The 11,600-nt window shown below is 42.2% G+C and overlaps 1 protein-coding gene across 1 annotated transcript; it reads right to left on the minus strand.

Moving 5' to 3' along the window:
* Window positions 1-764: 764 nt before the first annotated feature.
* Window positions 765-11,169, minus strand: hmgcs1 (3-hydroxy-3-methylglutaryl-CoA synthase 1 (soluble)). The gene is made up of 10 exons (XM_074691113.1): window positions 11,034-11,169; window positions 8,886-9,334; window positions 7,559-7,684; window positions 7,129-7,293; window positions 5,313-5,481; window positions 5,058-5,228; window positions 4,759-4,865; window positions 4,535-4,660; window positions 2,805-2,962; window positions 765-2,716 (listed from the first exon to the last, which is right to left on the minus strand). Exons 2-10 carry the CDS (start codon window positions 9,331-9,333, stop codon window positions 2,636-2,638), a joined length of 1,551 nt encoding a protein of 516 aa, XP_074547214.1. The 5' UTR covers window position 9,334; window positions 11,034-11,169; the 3' UTR covers window positions 765-2,635.
* Window positions 11,170-11,600: the final 431 nt, after the last annotated feature.

Genomic DNA, 11,600 nt, shown 5'->3' on the forward strand with positions numbered 1-11,600 from the left:
TTGAAAAATATTTTCCACAAATTTCTCTTATCTAATGAAATATAAAAAAAATAAATTGTTGATGTTATAATTAAGATTTTACTTTTTTTTTTGTTAAAGGATGGAACTATGATCACATCTTTCATGATAGCCCTATGTTAGTCGCCCTCTAGTGGCAAAGGTAGGTTATGGTTCTGAAAAGCCACGCATTTCATTGGTTATTGAGTTTGAGAGCATATAAAAAAATAAATTTTTTTTTTTAAAAAAGAAGCTTTTTCAAGTTTAAAAGGTTCAATCATTCGTGGAAAATGTTGTAAATGTACAGTAAAATCTGGTTTAACATGGCAAAAAAAAAAAAAAAAACTGTCAACAGTAATGACAAACTCGTGAAAACCACGTTCAATGACGCCCTCTGGTGGTGGTGGTGGTGGTGGTGGTAAAGATTTTTTTTAAAAAATGTTTAGTCTAACAGCAAAAAAATCGATTGATATGATCGGTGTTCCGTATTTTTCGCTGACTGTACCAAATATAACGTTCAAATTAATACAGGTTAATGTCTTCACTGTTAACAAGTAATCAGTGTCTTTGTGAGTTTTATTTTAAATGTTTAATTTATAACTTTTTGATTTAAATTTGAGCATATTTACTTTAATATTGCCTGTCAGTTGTAGCTATTTTTAGTAAAATTAAATCTGTATTGTTTTATAATTGTATTGTTGTATTAATTCCTAATAATCTATGATTTTAAAATGCACAAAAGAATTGAAACACAGCGTCATGTCTGGATGGTCAGTCTAATTTTAATCTACAGTGTATACATTCTGTAATTATTATTCATATCTACACAGCATAAATACTCTGACAGTTTGTACATAATCCATACAGGTAATGGTCATGTGACCATGCCCTGCACACACGCACACACACACACACATATGCAGGTGTGAAGTCCCAGTGAGTGTGTGCGTGTGTTTAGGGCTTTAACTGTACAATAAAAAGAGGGTGTGTAAATATCTGTACACTCTGAGATACAGGCTGTTGACATTTCATACACACTCATTCTTTTATTTAATGTAAGGCTTCTTAAGAACACACAAACCCCAACATCCAAAGCCCAGGAGGCTCTGATCCATGAGAGTAAGACTCGGACCAGGATCAGGTCCAGGAGCAGCCCTGATCCTGTGTGGCTGACGTCTCCGTCGTTGAATCAAGTTTTGTTTTAACAGTAAAAAAAAAGGATCTGTACCTCTGAGCCCTTTACGTTAAGGCTTAAACACGAGCACATGCTGCTTTTCCAGATGCTTTTCACACTGACAGCAGACCTGACAAATCTACCCTCTGATACAGGTGTGTGAAGATCACCTGTGAGGCGATTAAACAGAAACATGAAGCCGACTCTGTACACAGAAAATACTCAGACTGCTGCTGATCCACATCTTTAATGAGGCAGCATCAGCAAAGTGACATCACACCTGAAGGACAGGTGAGGGTGTGAGTCTGTCAGGTAATACAGGTGTGATCATAGTTCATGGTTATTAGACTGATGCAGTCTGGTCCAACATGTGTGAAATTAAAGCTTGTTTGTAGTTTCAGGATCTGCTCAGATGATCGGGACATGAAGCCCTGCAGCACTGATGCATCATGGGAAGAAAATAACTCAGACTCCAGCTGTGTGTATAAAAACTTGAGGTTTAAATAAAGAATATTAACCGTTATGTGTTCATTACTCTCCTCAGGCTCAGAGACATGAGACAGGAAGTGTTCTGGGCCACACTCTGGGAGTTGTAGTTTTTACAGTTTCTGTTGTGTAAAGTGTGTATGTGTGTGTTTTTTCATTTGGATGTATGTGTTGATAGGATGATTCACAGCCTCATCAGGTTAACTGAGTTCAACTGCTGTATATTTATCATTATTGACCTTTTAAAAGCAGCATCACTCTGCAGGAGAACTTCATCCGAGTCGCTCCTTCCCTCTTTAACACGCACAGTCTAACAAACACAAACACGTCATCGTTTAAAGATCTGTCTGACCAAGTGTTTCTTTGTCTCCATCAGGACAAACTGTCTCTGAACATGAAGTTTGAAAAGATGAAACATCTAATCTGATAATCTGCAGAAACACGTGGAGTCAGACAGAGCAGCTCCGCTCTGCAGAGTCTGAGACGCACGTTCAGTCTGAGTGACGGCAGAGAGAGGATCCTGATCTGAAATACATAGATTTCTAAAAACTAGACTGAGGGGCTGTGCGCAGACGACACAGCCAGCTCTTTTTGTTCTTTGAATCGGTGGTCATTAAGTCCATTTCCTCTTCCTGTCAGGCAGCCAGCAGGAAGTCTGTCGTCACACTCCAGCAAACATCTGCTGAAGCTCCGCCCACTTCAGCACCAACATAAAAATTGAAATAAAGGGACTAAATTAAACAATAATTAATCACACAGTCAGGTCTGTAGATCCTGTCCAGGACTAACATGAAGGGTCCAGGTCCAGGTCCAGGACCGTGCCCCCCTCTCCTCCTTCTCCATGATGTTGCTCAATGTGATGATTTTCCCTTCTGTAGTTCAACATACACTCTGTCTCCTCTAACCTTTGACCTCTACTCTTCTCTAGTCTCTACAGTCTGCGCTCTGTCAATCCTTTCAAAGACGGTCTGAGCATGCTCAGTTACTGACGGTGGCAGCCTCAGGGCCTGCAGGGGCTGCTGGGATACGAGGCATCTTCTTGGCAGGACTGGGGATATGCTGCAGGAGGACAGACAGGAAAGCGTTAAGTTGTCTGAGAGGTATTCATAAAAAGCAGCGTTAGCCACAAACTTTATTGCTGAGTCACCTCAGCTGTGTTGTTGGAGTGGACCAGGTCTGACTCTGCAGGCAGGAGGAGGTCGAGCGGTCTGCGTGCGTACTCTCTGCGGTGTTTGTCGTCCACTCTGGTCAGGTACCAGGTCCCGGGAAACAAGTCATCTGCTGAGCCCCGGGGGATGTAACTGGCTGTAGGTAGAGAAAGAGACATGAGACTTTTTAGACTATGAATATTTAAAGGTGGGTTGTGCTTGTAACATAATTAGAGAGGACCCTCTTCTAGTAGAGTTATTGTTTTTCCACTTCTTTCTTTGCCTCATTAATTACAAAATATTTGAGAAAATACAAAAATTTACCCCCAACATCCCATATTTTTTTCTCCAGCGCCACCTAGGCACTCAAAAACACAATAAAATGGCTTCGACAGCCAGTAGGAATGTAGTAGAGAGATCATACCAATGTCAAAATGTTCGTCTCATTAAGGCGCACAAAAAAGGTAGGGGGTCCGATGGACCTATCTAGAACAGGAAGCCAGCAATTTGCCTTTCAAAATAAGATATTCCCACATTTCTACCCTTTCTACAAAAATGATCTACTCCAAAGCCATAAGTGCTATCGGCTTGAAATTTGCTTAGATGACAGAGTGGACACTGCTTTACAAAACAGCTACAGCAAGTTGTTATTTACGAAATGGTTTTCGAATAACGAGCCCTTACAATTGGTCAACCCCAAGAAGCCATCTCAGCTCCCTCCATTGGAATGAATGGGAGTAGATGGATCAGCTCTACGCAAGCTGCCACATTTGGGTCTCAATACAAAAAAGTAAAAGACATATAGCTTTAAAAGTGATATGGGTGTATTCCTGACAAAATTTCCTACAAAAATATAATATTTTTTCAGTGATTTGGTCTAAATTGTGCCCTCTATGAGGAGTTGTTTGTAAAACTTCTGTCAATTTTACTCCTCATAGAGCAGCAGTTGGTGATGATGTCACACTGATTAGAAGCTCAGTGCAGCTGGTCATGTGACTCACTGATGGAGGGAAAATGCTATGTTTTTTAAATACACAATATGAAGAGATGAAACAGGCATGACAGACTGGCGTGAAGGGAAGCTTGCAGCTTTAATTTCTAAACAGATTTAAGTGTCGCATCACTTTACTGATGAAGAGACAAATGATGAGGGTTTGAATATTTCATGTTAGTGGTGGTGACGGTCTCATCTTTCGTACAGTGAGTGGATTTTATCCTTGGCTCACACAGACAGTGGAGACACCATCACAAAACCAACAGGAGCTGATTTTTCAGATCCTGTTTTTGTGGATTTACACTCACTATTACACTCTGCCAGCCATTTTTATAGCATCTTGAACAATCTTTCAAGACCCAAATAATATTATTTTCTATGACTATGTAAACACCAAAACCACCTTAGAAGAGTTTATTCTCTTTTTATGTCTCTTTTCCCGTTTTTGATTAAATAGAAAAAACAGACATCTTTTTCTCACGATCGCGCCGCTCTTTCTCTCTGAACTACCCCGACACATCCTCTGTCATCTCACATCTTCTCCTCATATCCATGCTGAGCTCTCATCCAAAGAGTGCACCGCTCTCACCCACAGTAGTTTACGAGCATGATCTTGATTGACAAGCTCCGCCTTTACTTACTATATTTTTTATATTTAGTTTGTTTAATTCTAATTTACTATTCCTCTATAATCTACCCTGTGATTGGCTGACAGATGTAGCATAAAGTTCATACCCAGATGATGCGTCTCCTCCCTCAGCTTCATGTTCTCAGAGAAGACAGCAGGAGAAACCTTCGTCCTAGAGTCCAATCTGGCTTGAAGGTCGCTCAGACTGGAGACCAGTTTATCCAGACTGGAACCTGAAGCAAACACACATTCATTATTATTTCATAACAACAGAGTGAAATATCACAACACGGTGATTATATGTTTGATGAATAAATAACGTCAGACTCACCTGGTGTGTGGTCCTGTGTGACTCTGAGAGAATAAAGCGTGGCAGCAAATCCTGAGCCGTAGGAGAAGACTCCGATCCTCTGACCGGCTATCTGAGAGGCAGTCTGTCTGTATCACACACACAAACACACACTTTAATTTTCACATTTAATGATCCTGATAGATGTTTCTAGAAGTATAGAGAGTGAAGCTGCCCTGAGCTCTGTCTGTCAGGCTCTGTTCCTCTAAGGTTAAATTACAGAGTGCACTGTGAAGCTGATTTTCTTTAAGAGAAGTGTGTGTGAATGAATGAGTCCTTACTGTGCGATGAGCGAGGCGAGGCAGCCATAGACAGAGGGCGTGTACATGTTTCCGTTCTGGTTGGAAATGAGAAGTGAGCTCTTAGTCTTGGTCTCAAACAGCTCTGAGCTGGCTTTCATGAAGGCTTTCTCTACGTCCCGGTCAAAGTAGGTGTCCTCAGGCCTCACGTCTCTGCAGGGAAAAACACACACATCACCAGGACGTCCTCACACACACAGAAACCCAAAGAGTTCATAATCCTGTCTGCTGTCATACCTGAAGGCCTCGAGCCCCGTGAAGGGTCCGCTCTCTGTGTTTGGGTTTGGGTGGCTCAGGAAGTCGTTGAGCATGAGTCGAGCTAAAGATTTCTGCACCAGCTTACAGTACGGAGAGTGAAACACCAGGGAACCAAAGTCGTCCAGGCTGAAGCGCTTCTCTGAGCCCTCTGCGGAGACACAAACAATGATGAAACAGGACTGCACAAGAGCTGATCTGGCTAAAAGTTAAAGTGGACATATCATGCTTGTTTCTCCTTTTCACTATGCCAGACTAGGATGCCTATAAAGCATTTCTGCCCTCAGTACAAGTCATTTACTTCCTTCATTGCTCCACAATAGCGTTGTCAATATCCTCATTTTAGGCCATTCTGAAGATCTCGTTGAAACGCTCCGTTTTCGAGAATGACCTCCAGTAACCTCGCAACGTCACAGCTCTTTGTGCTCTGATTGGTCAGTTCTATCAGAGGGGCGGAGGGGGTAGAGCCAGGGGGCGGTTTTTGCAGCATGGCAGTATTTACAAAATCGCCACATTGAATGGAGCAGACCGAGTGAGTTTGCTGTTTGCCAAAACTTCACCGTAAGGCATTGATAGCACTAATAAAATGGCAGAGTGTAGGATACGTCCTTTTGTATTGGACCCTGAGTCAGACTCGGACGGTTCTGCAGCTCAGGAGGAAGAAAATCCACCTGGACACAGATCATCTCAGGACGCTTCAGTGTGGTGAGTCAAACCGGTACTGTAACATGTATAGTTTATACGTGGAAATATAGGCAGACTTCACCAATAAACTATTTCTATAACAGGGCTCCATCCTGCTCCTTCACTTTTCTCTGTCTGTTTTATCCATCATGCTGAAAGCGTAGTGAAAAGATCGCCTCTACCGTCAGTTCGTCACTATGTTATTACCGCAGCATTATTGTGGTCCAGGTTCACAGTGCTTGTCAGAACAAGCATGCAAATATCACGGTCTCACAGGTATTACGACGTCTGCTAAAACTACAGTGTTTTAACTGCTAATTCACCATGTAAAGCCGAGCTGCTCAGCAGAGCAGAGTGCCTGCATCCAGCACTCAGTCAGTCGGCTCTTGGTGGGTGTATCCCTCGGTGGCGGTTGTGTGACTAACTGACATCACAGAGGAGGAGCTGCTTTATCAGATTACTCCAATAAAAAGAAAGGATCCTCTTGTCGTCACGACGTTCGAAATCTCGCGGCCAAATGGCAATGACATATTTTCAGAGGCATCAAATCTCGTTCTGGGATATCCGAAAAAATACAATATCTCATTTTTTGAAAATTCAGGGGGTGTAAGGTCTTGTTTTCAAATTTATTATTTTATATGTAAGTATTAAATCAGGGATTAGCATGATATGTCCCCTTTAACATTTATGACAGGATCATCGCCCGCTGTGGGCACAGAACAGATCCGACTGCATTCATCTCTGCCTCCTCTTTGAAATTTCTTCTGTGTCCTTGCTCAGTAAGAAGAGTTTAACACCAATAACACCTGCTTGGTTTTATCAGCTCTCCTGTGGTCTCTCTGATTATAAGGTCAGAGGGACATCAACATGTCAAACTTTAGGTTGAAGGTTCCACTTACTTCATGGTCTATGAACTCAGGTTAACTCCTCAGCACAGGAGGCAGGTAATGTCCTTAAGACTCTTAACTCATTACTCTGTTATCTCTGCAGACTGAGAGTGCTGAGAGCTGCAGCACGTTCCCCTACCTTAAATCTAACACGAACAATAGGCCTGCACACAGCGGTTTAACGTGCTCACTGATCAGTTTGTTCAGAGATAAGCGTTCAGACAAACCTCTCTGCCACTGGGCTTGGATCTTGTTGCGGTACACGGAGTAGCAGCGGTCCAGCGCGCTCAGGTAGCACTCTATGGACAGCTTCCCGTCCACCACTGGGTACTCGGACATCAAGTCTGGTTTGTAGAAGTCATATGCGTGCTGCATGTGTGTTCCTCTCAGACCTGCAGAAAAAACAGCAGATGTATAAAAGAAATGACACTAAATTCATCCATAAAAATACAAAGTGTTCATTCTGTAAGATAAACCTTCTGTCAGAGCCTCTATAGTCCCAGAGCAGATTACATCAAGCCTTCACTGAGCTGCCATGACGGCGACAACGATGATAACAACAAAGTGATAATGTGTGACTGAGCTAGCACAGAGGCAGCGTTCTTCACTGATTGTTCCTTTGATTAAACCCTCTGTCAGTCTGATCACAGGACTCACCTCGCTCAAACGCCAGAGGAGCATTTGGCCCGACCAGCATGGCCACTGCTCCAGCGCCCCCTGTAGGCCGAGCACTTCCTGTGGCATAGACGGCGATGTCTCCCGCCACCACCAAGGCATAGCGACCTGTAGAGAGAAGAAACACACACACACACACTGATCAACTGCTGCTGGGAGGGAATGTGAAATATGCTCAAACTTAAAAATCACTCTAACTGATAAGATTTCGACCTAAGATTTAAAGGGTCAGTTCACAAAATTATCACAGGTACAAAAAAGAAAAAGAAAAAATATTTTTCAGTTTGGAAATAAAGTAAATATTGGTCAACTGAAGTGAACTCACATTACCACTAAAGCCATCGACCACATAAACACGGTCACCATCATCTGTTTCCAGGATCTCTGGAGAAAGCATTTACATAATTACTCTAAAGCAAATGTGTACTTCTATTGTAGGTGTAAAAATATGGAATTTTCAGTCTCGGGACTTAAAGGGTTGTGCAGAGACTCATCAGTTTAAAAAAATGTATAAATGCAAAACAATGAGTCAATACACACTAGAAAATTAAATTGGATGTGATGCATGTTTTGAGACTTAAATTTGAATTTTTTGTTTTTTTTTAATTTTATTGTAGGCTATTTATTTGTTTTTGCTGTTTGTTTTTGTTGCTAAAATCAATGACGGGTTAATGTAGGCTGTTGAAAATCAACTGTTTGTGATGTCAGACCATCTGTTCTTTTTTAAAAAAGTTGTTCAAGAAGGGGCAGACAAATATAAGAGACATTTGTCTTCACGCTGCTCCTTTCCTATCATGAATGTGTTTGTTTAGGGTGTAATGATTTAGTTGTCAGTTTTCATGTATGGAACAAATGAATTAATAAATAAATAAATGGATAAATAATATTTTTCCAAAACTAGGTTTGTCCTCACTGTTGCGGCTGTCTTACAAAAGTTCAGCTGCTGGGTGAAGCTCTTCCTTTTCTGACGTGTCCAAAAATTCAACAAAAGGTCCAGTGATCAGTTTATTGAGCAAAAAAAACAAAACGAGCCAACATGTAATCCAGGCAAAAAAAAAAAATACTAGATTAAAACTAAAAAAATGACGATGGGAGAACCAAGATGAAAAAGATAAACATGACTATGAAAAGTGACGGTCAACAAAAATATCTGAGCTCCGCAACTCTGAGATTCTACTCTTTCTTTGTTCTTCTTCCCACCACCATACATAATAAGTAAAAAAAGAATAACCACACCCATGAATGGCAACGTCATCTATACTGCAAAGGAAAAGAAGCCAGCATAATATATTTTAGCTTCCACACTCACCGTCCCAGGAGCTGGACTCCACCCAGTTGACAGCATTGAAGAGTGCAGCCGTTCCCCCGTAACAGGCGTTTGTGGTGTCAATGCCCTCCACGTCTGTGTTCCCCGAGTCCTCAAACAGCTGCATGATGACCGTCTTCACTGACTTGGACTTGTCAATGATTGTCTCAGTACCGACCTCCAGCCGGCCCACGCTGTCGTAGGACAGGTTGTTCCTCTCCATCAGCCTCTGCACCACCGTCAGGCACAGAGAGTTGATGTCCTCACAGTCTGAGCAGAAACCCATCTTAGCCTGACCGAGGCCCACCGTGTATTTACCCGCTGCCACGCCGTCGTACTGCTCCAGCTCCGCCTGATCCACGTACTGTGACGGGAAGTACAGCTCCATGGCAATGATGCCCACATCTTTGGGCCACGGTCCCAAGCAGCTGATCGGGGCTGAACCAGGCATCCTGTTGGGGAGAAGAAGTTCAGCATCAGACACAGTTTATAATTTGTTAACATTAGAAACTACAATGTATTCAACCAGCTCTCTACAGCACCCCAACATTAACCCTCTGTCATCACACTACCCCTCAACAGCCCGAGTAGGTCAAAGTTCATCCTGCAGATCTTTTAGAGGACTACTCACCCCACCAGTACTATAAGTTTCTAGAAGTAGTTTGGAAGATCTAGCCTTCAGTTAGCTCCTATTGCTCTTAAACACACCAATAGGAAAAAGAGAGGAGGAGGAGCTCAGTGTGTTCGTAAACGCACCATTAAAACTGAACAAAGAAAGATTCGTACAACCCATGCTGCCATCTCGACAATGGGAAACTTACATTTTCTAGTCATGACTTGTCACCCACTTGGAGCAACATGAAATGAAAAAAACAAAGTTGAGACACCCTGAACTGTTGAGCAACATTTTACTTTCCAAACTTTAGAAACTGGTCTCCTGAGTTCTCAAAGGTTCACAGATGGTAAATATGTAATATTTTGTATTTGTACTTTTTTCAGTTAGATTTATAGGCTTTGAATTATTTGCAAACCATTAAACTCTATTTTAATCAGCGTCTTGCCACACTTAATCTGACACTTCTACACTTTAATGTATCAGATCTGCATGTTTTACATCACATTGTATTTAGATAGCTTTTCTGTGACTCAGCATTAAACTGATGACGCTGTGTTTTTTAACAGTGAAAGCAAATGTTAATGTGCTTTTTATTAGGGATTATGTTCCATCACACTTCATCTTTTATACATTTAAAAACCTACATTAGCATTCACACACAAGCTAACACACGGCTACCTAACAAGGTTAATGAGAACATGGGACAGCTAGCATGTTGTTTCACAGCTGCTGTAGTGTTTTGAAACTTGTCACGATGGAGGTGATATCTTTACGTGACAGCTTTACCTGACATTTATAAACTTAGTTAGTCTAACTAGGATGAATTGCAGTTCACCATGTTTACAGACACTTTGAGGTCAGCTAATAGGTTTTCTGTAACTTATGCTAGCTCTGAAGTTTGACAGTTAGCTGCTAGCTCCTCTGTTCAAGCAGCACTTTTGGATAAAGACATCCCAGATCAGGGCTAACTGAGAGCTAACTGGGTGAAAGGGCAGTGACGGGATTTCCTGGAAGTGCACGTTAAGTCGTTAATGTCTGAAAGCTGTCAGCCCAAGGCTAGGGCAGGAGTTAGCATCCCTATGAGGGTTCATCAAATCTGGTCACACGGTTAACCACAGAGCTGTGTCACGGGTGAATGAACCACGGATGACTTTAAGTCCGTGGGTTATGACAGAGCCATGCTTCATTTTGGTTTAAGTCGGTGTTACGGTTAAAGGGGTTAAAGGGGTTAACCAGCTAGCGTGTAGCGACCTCCAGCCAGATGACAGTCTCCCACAGATAACGGGTTGACACGTTAAACCGGACTGAAGATGGTTCTGACCCGCTATTTGAACATCTAACAGGACTGATCTGAACAAGCTGCTTAGCATCCGTTATCTCGCAATACAGTCTGATATCTGGATAACAGCTGTGTTAGCACTGTGCTAGGCTAAGTGACTGCGCTAAGTTAAGCTTAAGCTAACTTTTCTCATCTGTTTTCCTCCCGAGCATGTCGACAGTAAACATATTGATTAGTTGTTAGTCATGTGTCCTACCTGTGTGTTACGGTGACTCCTGTGACGGTGACACTGTGTACTCCGTGTTATTGGTGTAAAACTCCACCGCTCCGGTGTCAGTGTATTTATATGTCACGGTGACAGAGCAGCGTACACCCTTCTCATAGCACCTGGCCTACTGTCCAATCACAACCCATAGGGGACATGCGCGTTGGGAAGACCCGCAGACTTCTGGCCAATCAGCGATCAGGAGCCACCACCACGCGCCGGAGCAGTATCAGCAGGCCAATGGTGTAATGGACATGATGTCTGGTGAGAGAAAAGCAGCCAATCAGAATGAAGAAGTAATTCCTGGCGCGGCAAACACACTACACTGGCAGCAACGCTTCCATGACAACCACGGGCATCCATTCACACATGTCTGGACACACAGGTTACAGTGGGAGGAACCGATGCAGAAGTTTTATAGTTGAAATTTACTAAATACCAACAGAATTAATATTACAGAGTATGAAATGATTATCAGTGAATGATATAGTTGTGTTTAAATCTTTAATTTTGTAGTAAGTATAAGGGGAACCAAGTAAATAACCATATAATTATAAA

This window comes from Halichoeres trimaculatus, unplaced genomic scaffold, assembly GCF_033239565.1.
Source record: "Halichoeres trimaculatus isolate MK-OKI-2021-1 unplaced genomic scaffold, fHalTri1.1 fHalTri1_scaffold_16, whole genome shotgun sequence".
Taxonomy (NCBI): domain Eukaryota; kingdom Metazoa; phylum Chordata; class Actinopteri; order Labriformes; family Labridae; genus Halichoeres; species Halichoeres trimaculatus.

What these genes read in the sequence shown, in the direction of transcription:
- hmgcs1 (XM_074691113.1), bottom strand. Translation starts at nt 9,333, where the DNA reads ATGCCTGGTTCAGCCCCGATCAGCTGCTTGGGACCGTGGCCCAAAGAT. An exon ending in GGAGGAGACGCATCATCTGG is followed by an intron (nt 2,963 to 4,534) that starts GTATGAACTTTA and finishes CTCTACCTACAG; the next exon opens with CCAGTTACATCCCCCGGGGC. An exon ending in ACTCCAACAACACAGCTGAG is followed by an intron (nt 2,717 to 2,804) that starts GTGACTCAGCAA and finishes GTCCTCCTGCAG; the next exon opens with CATATCCCCAGTCCTGCCAA.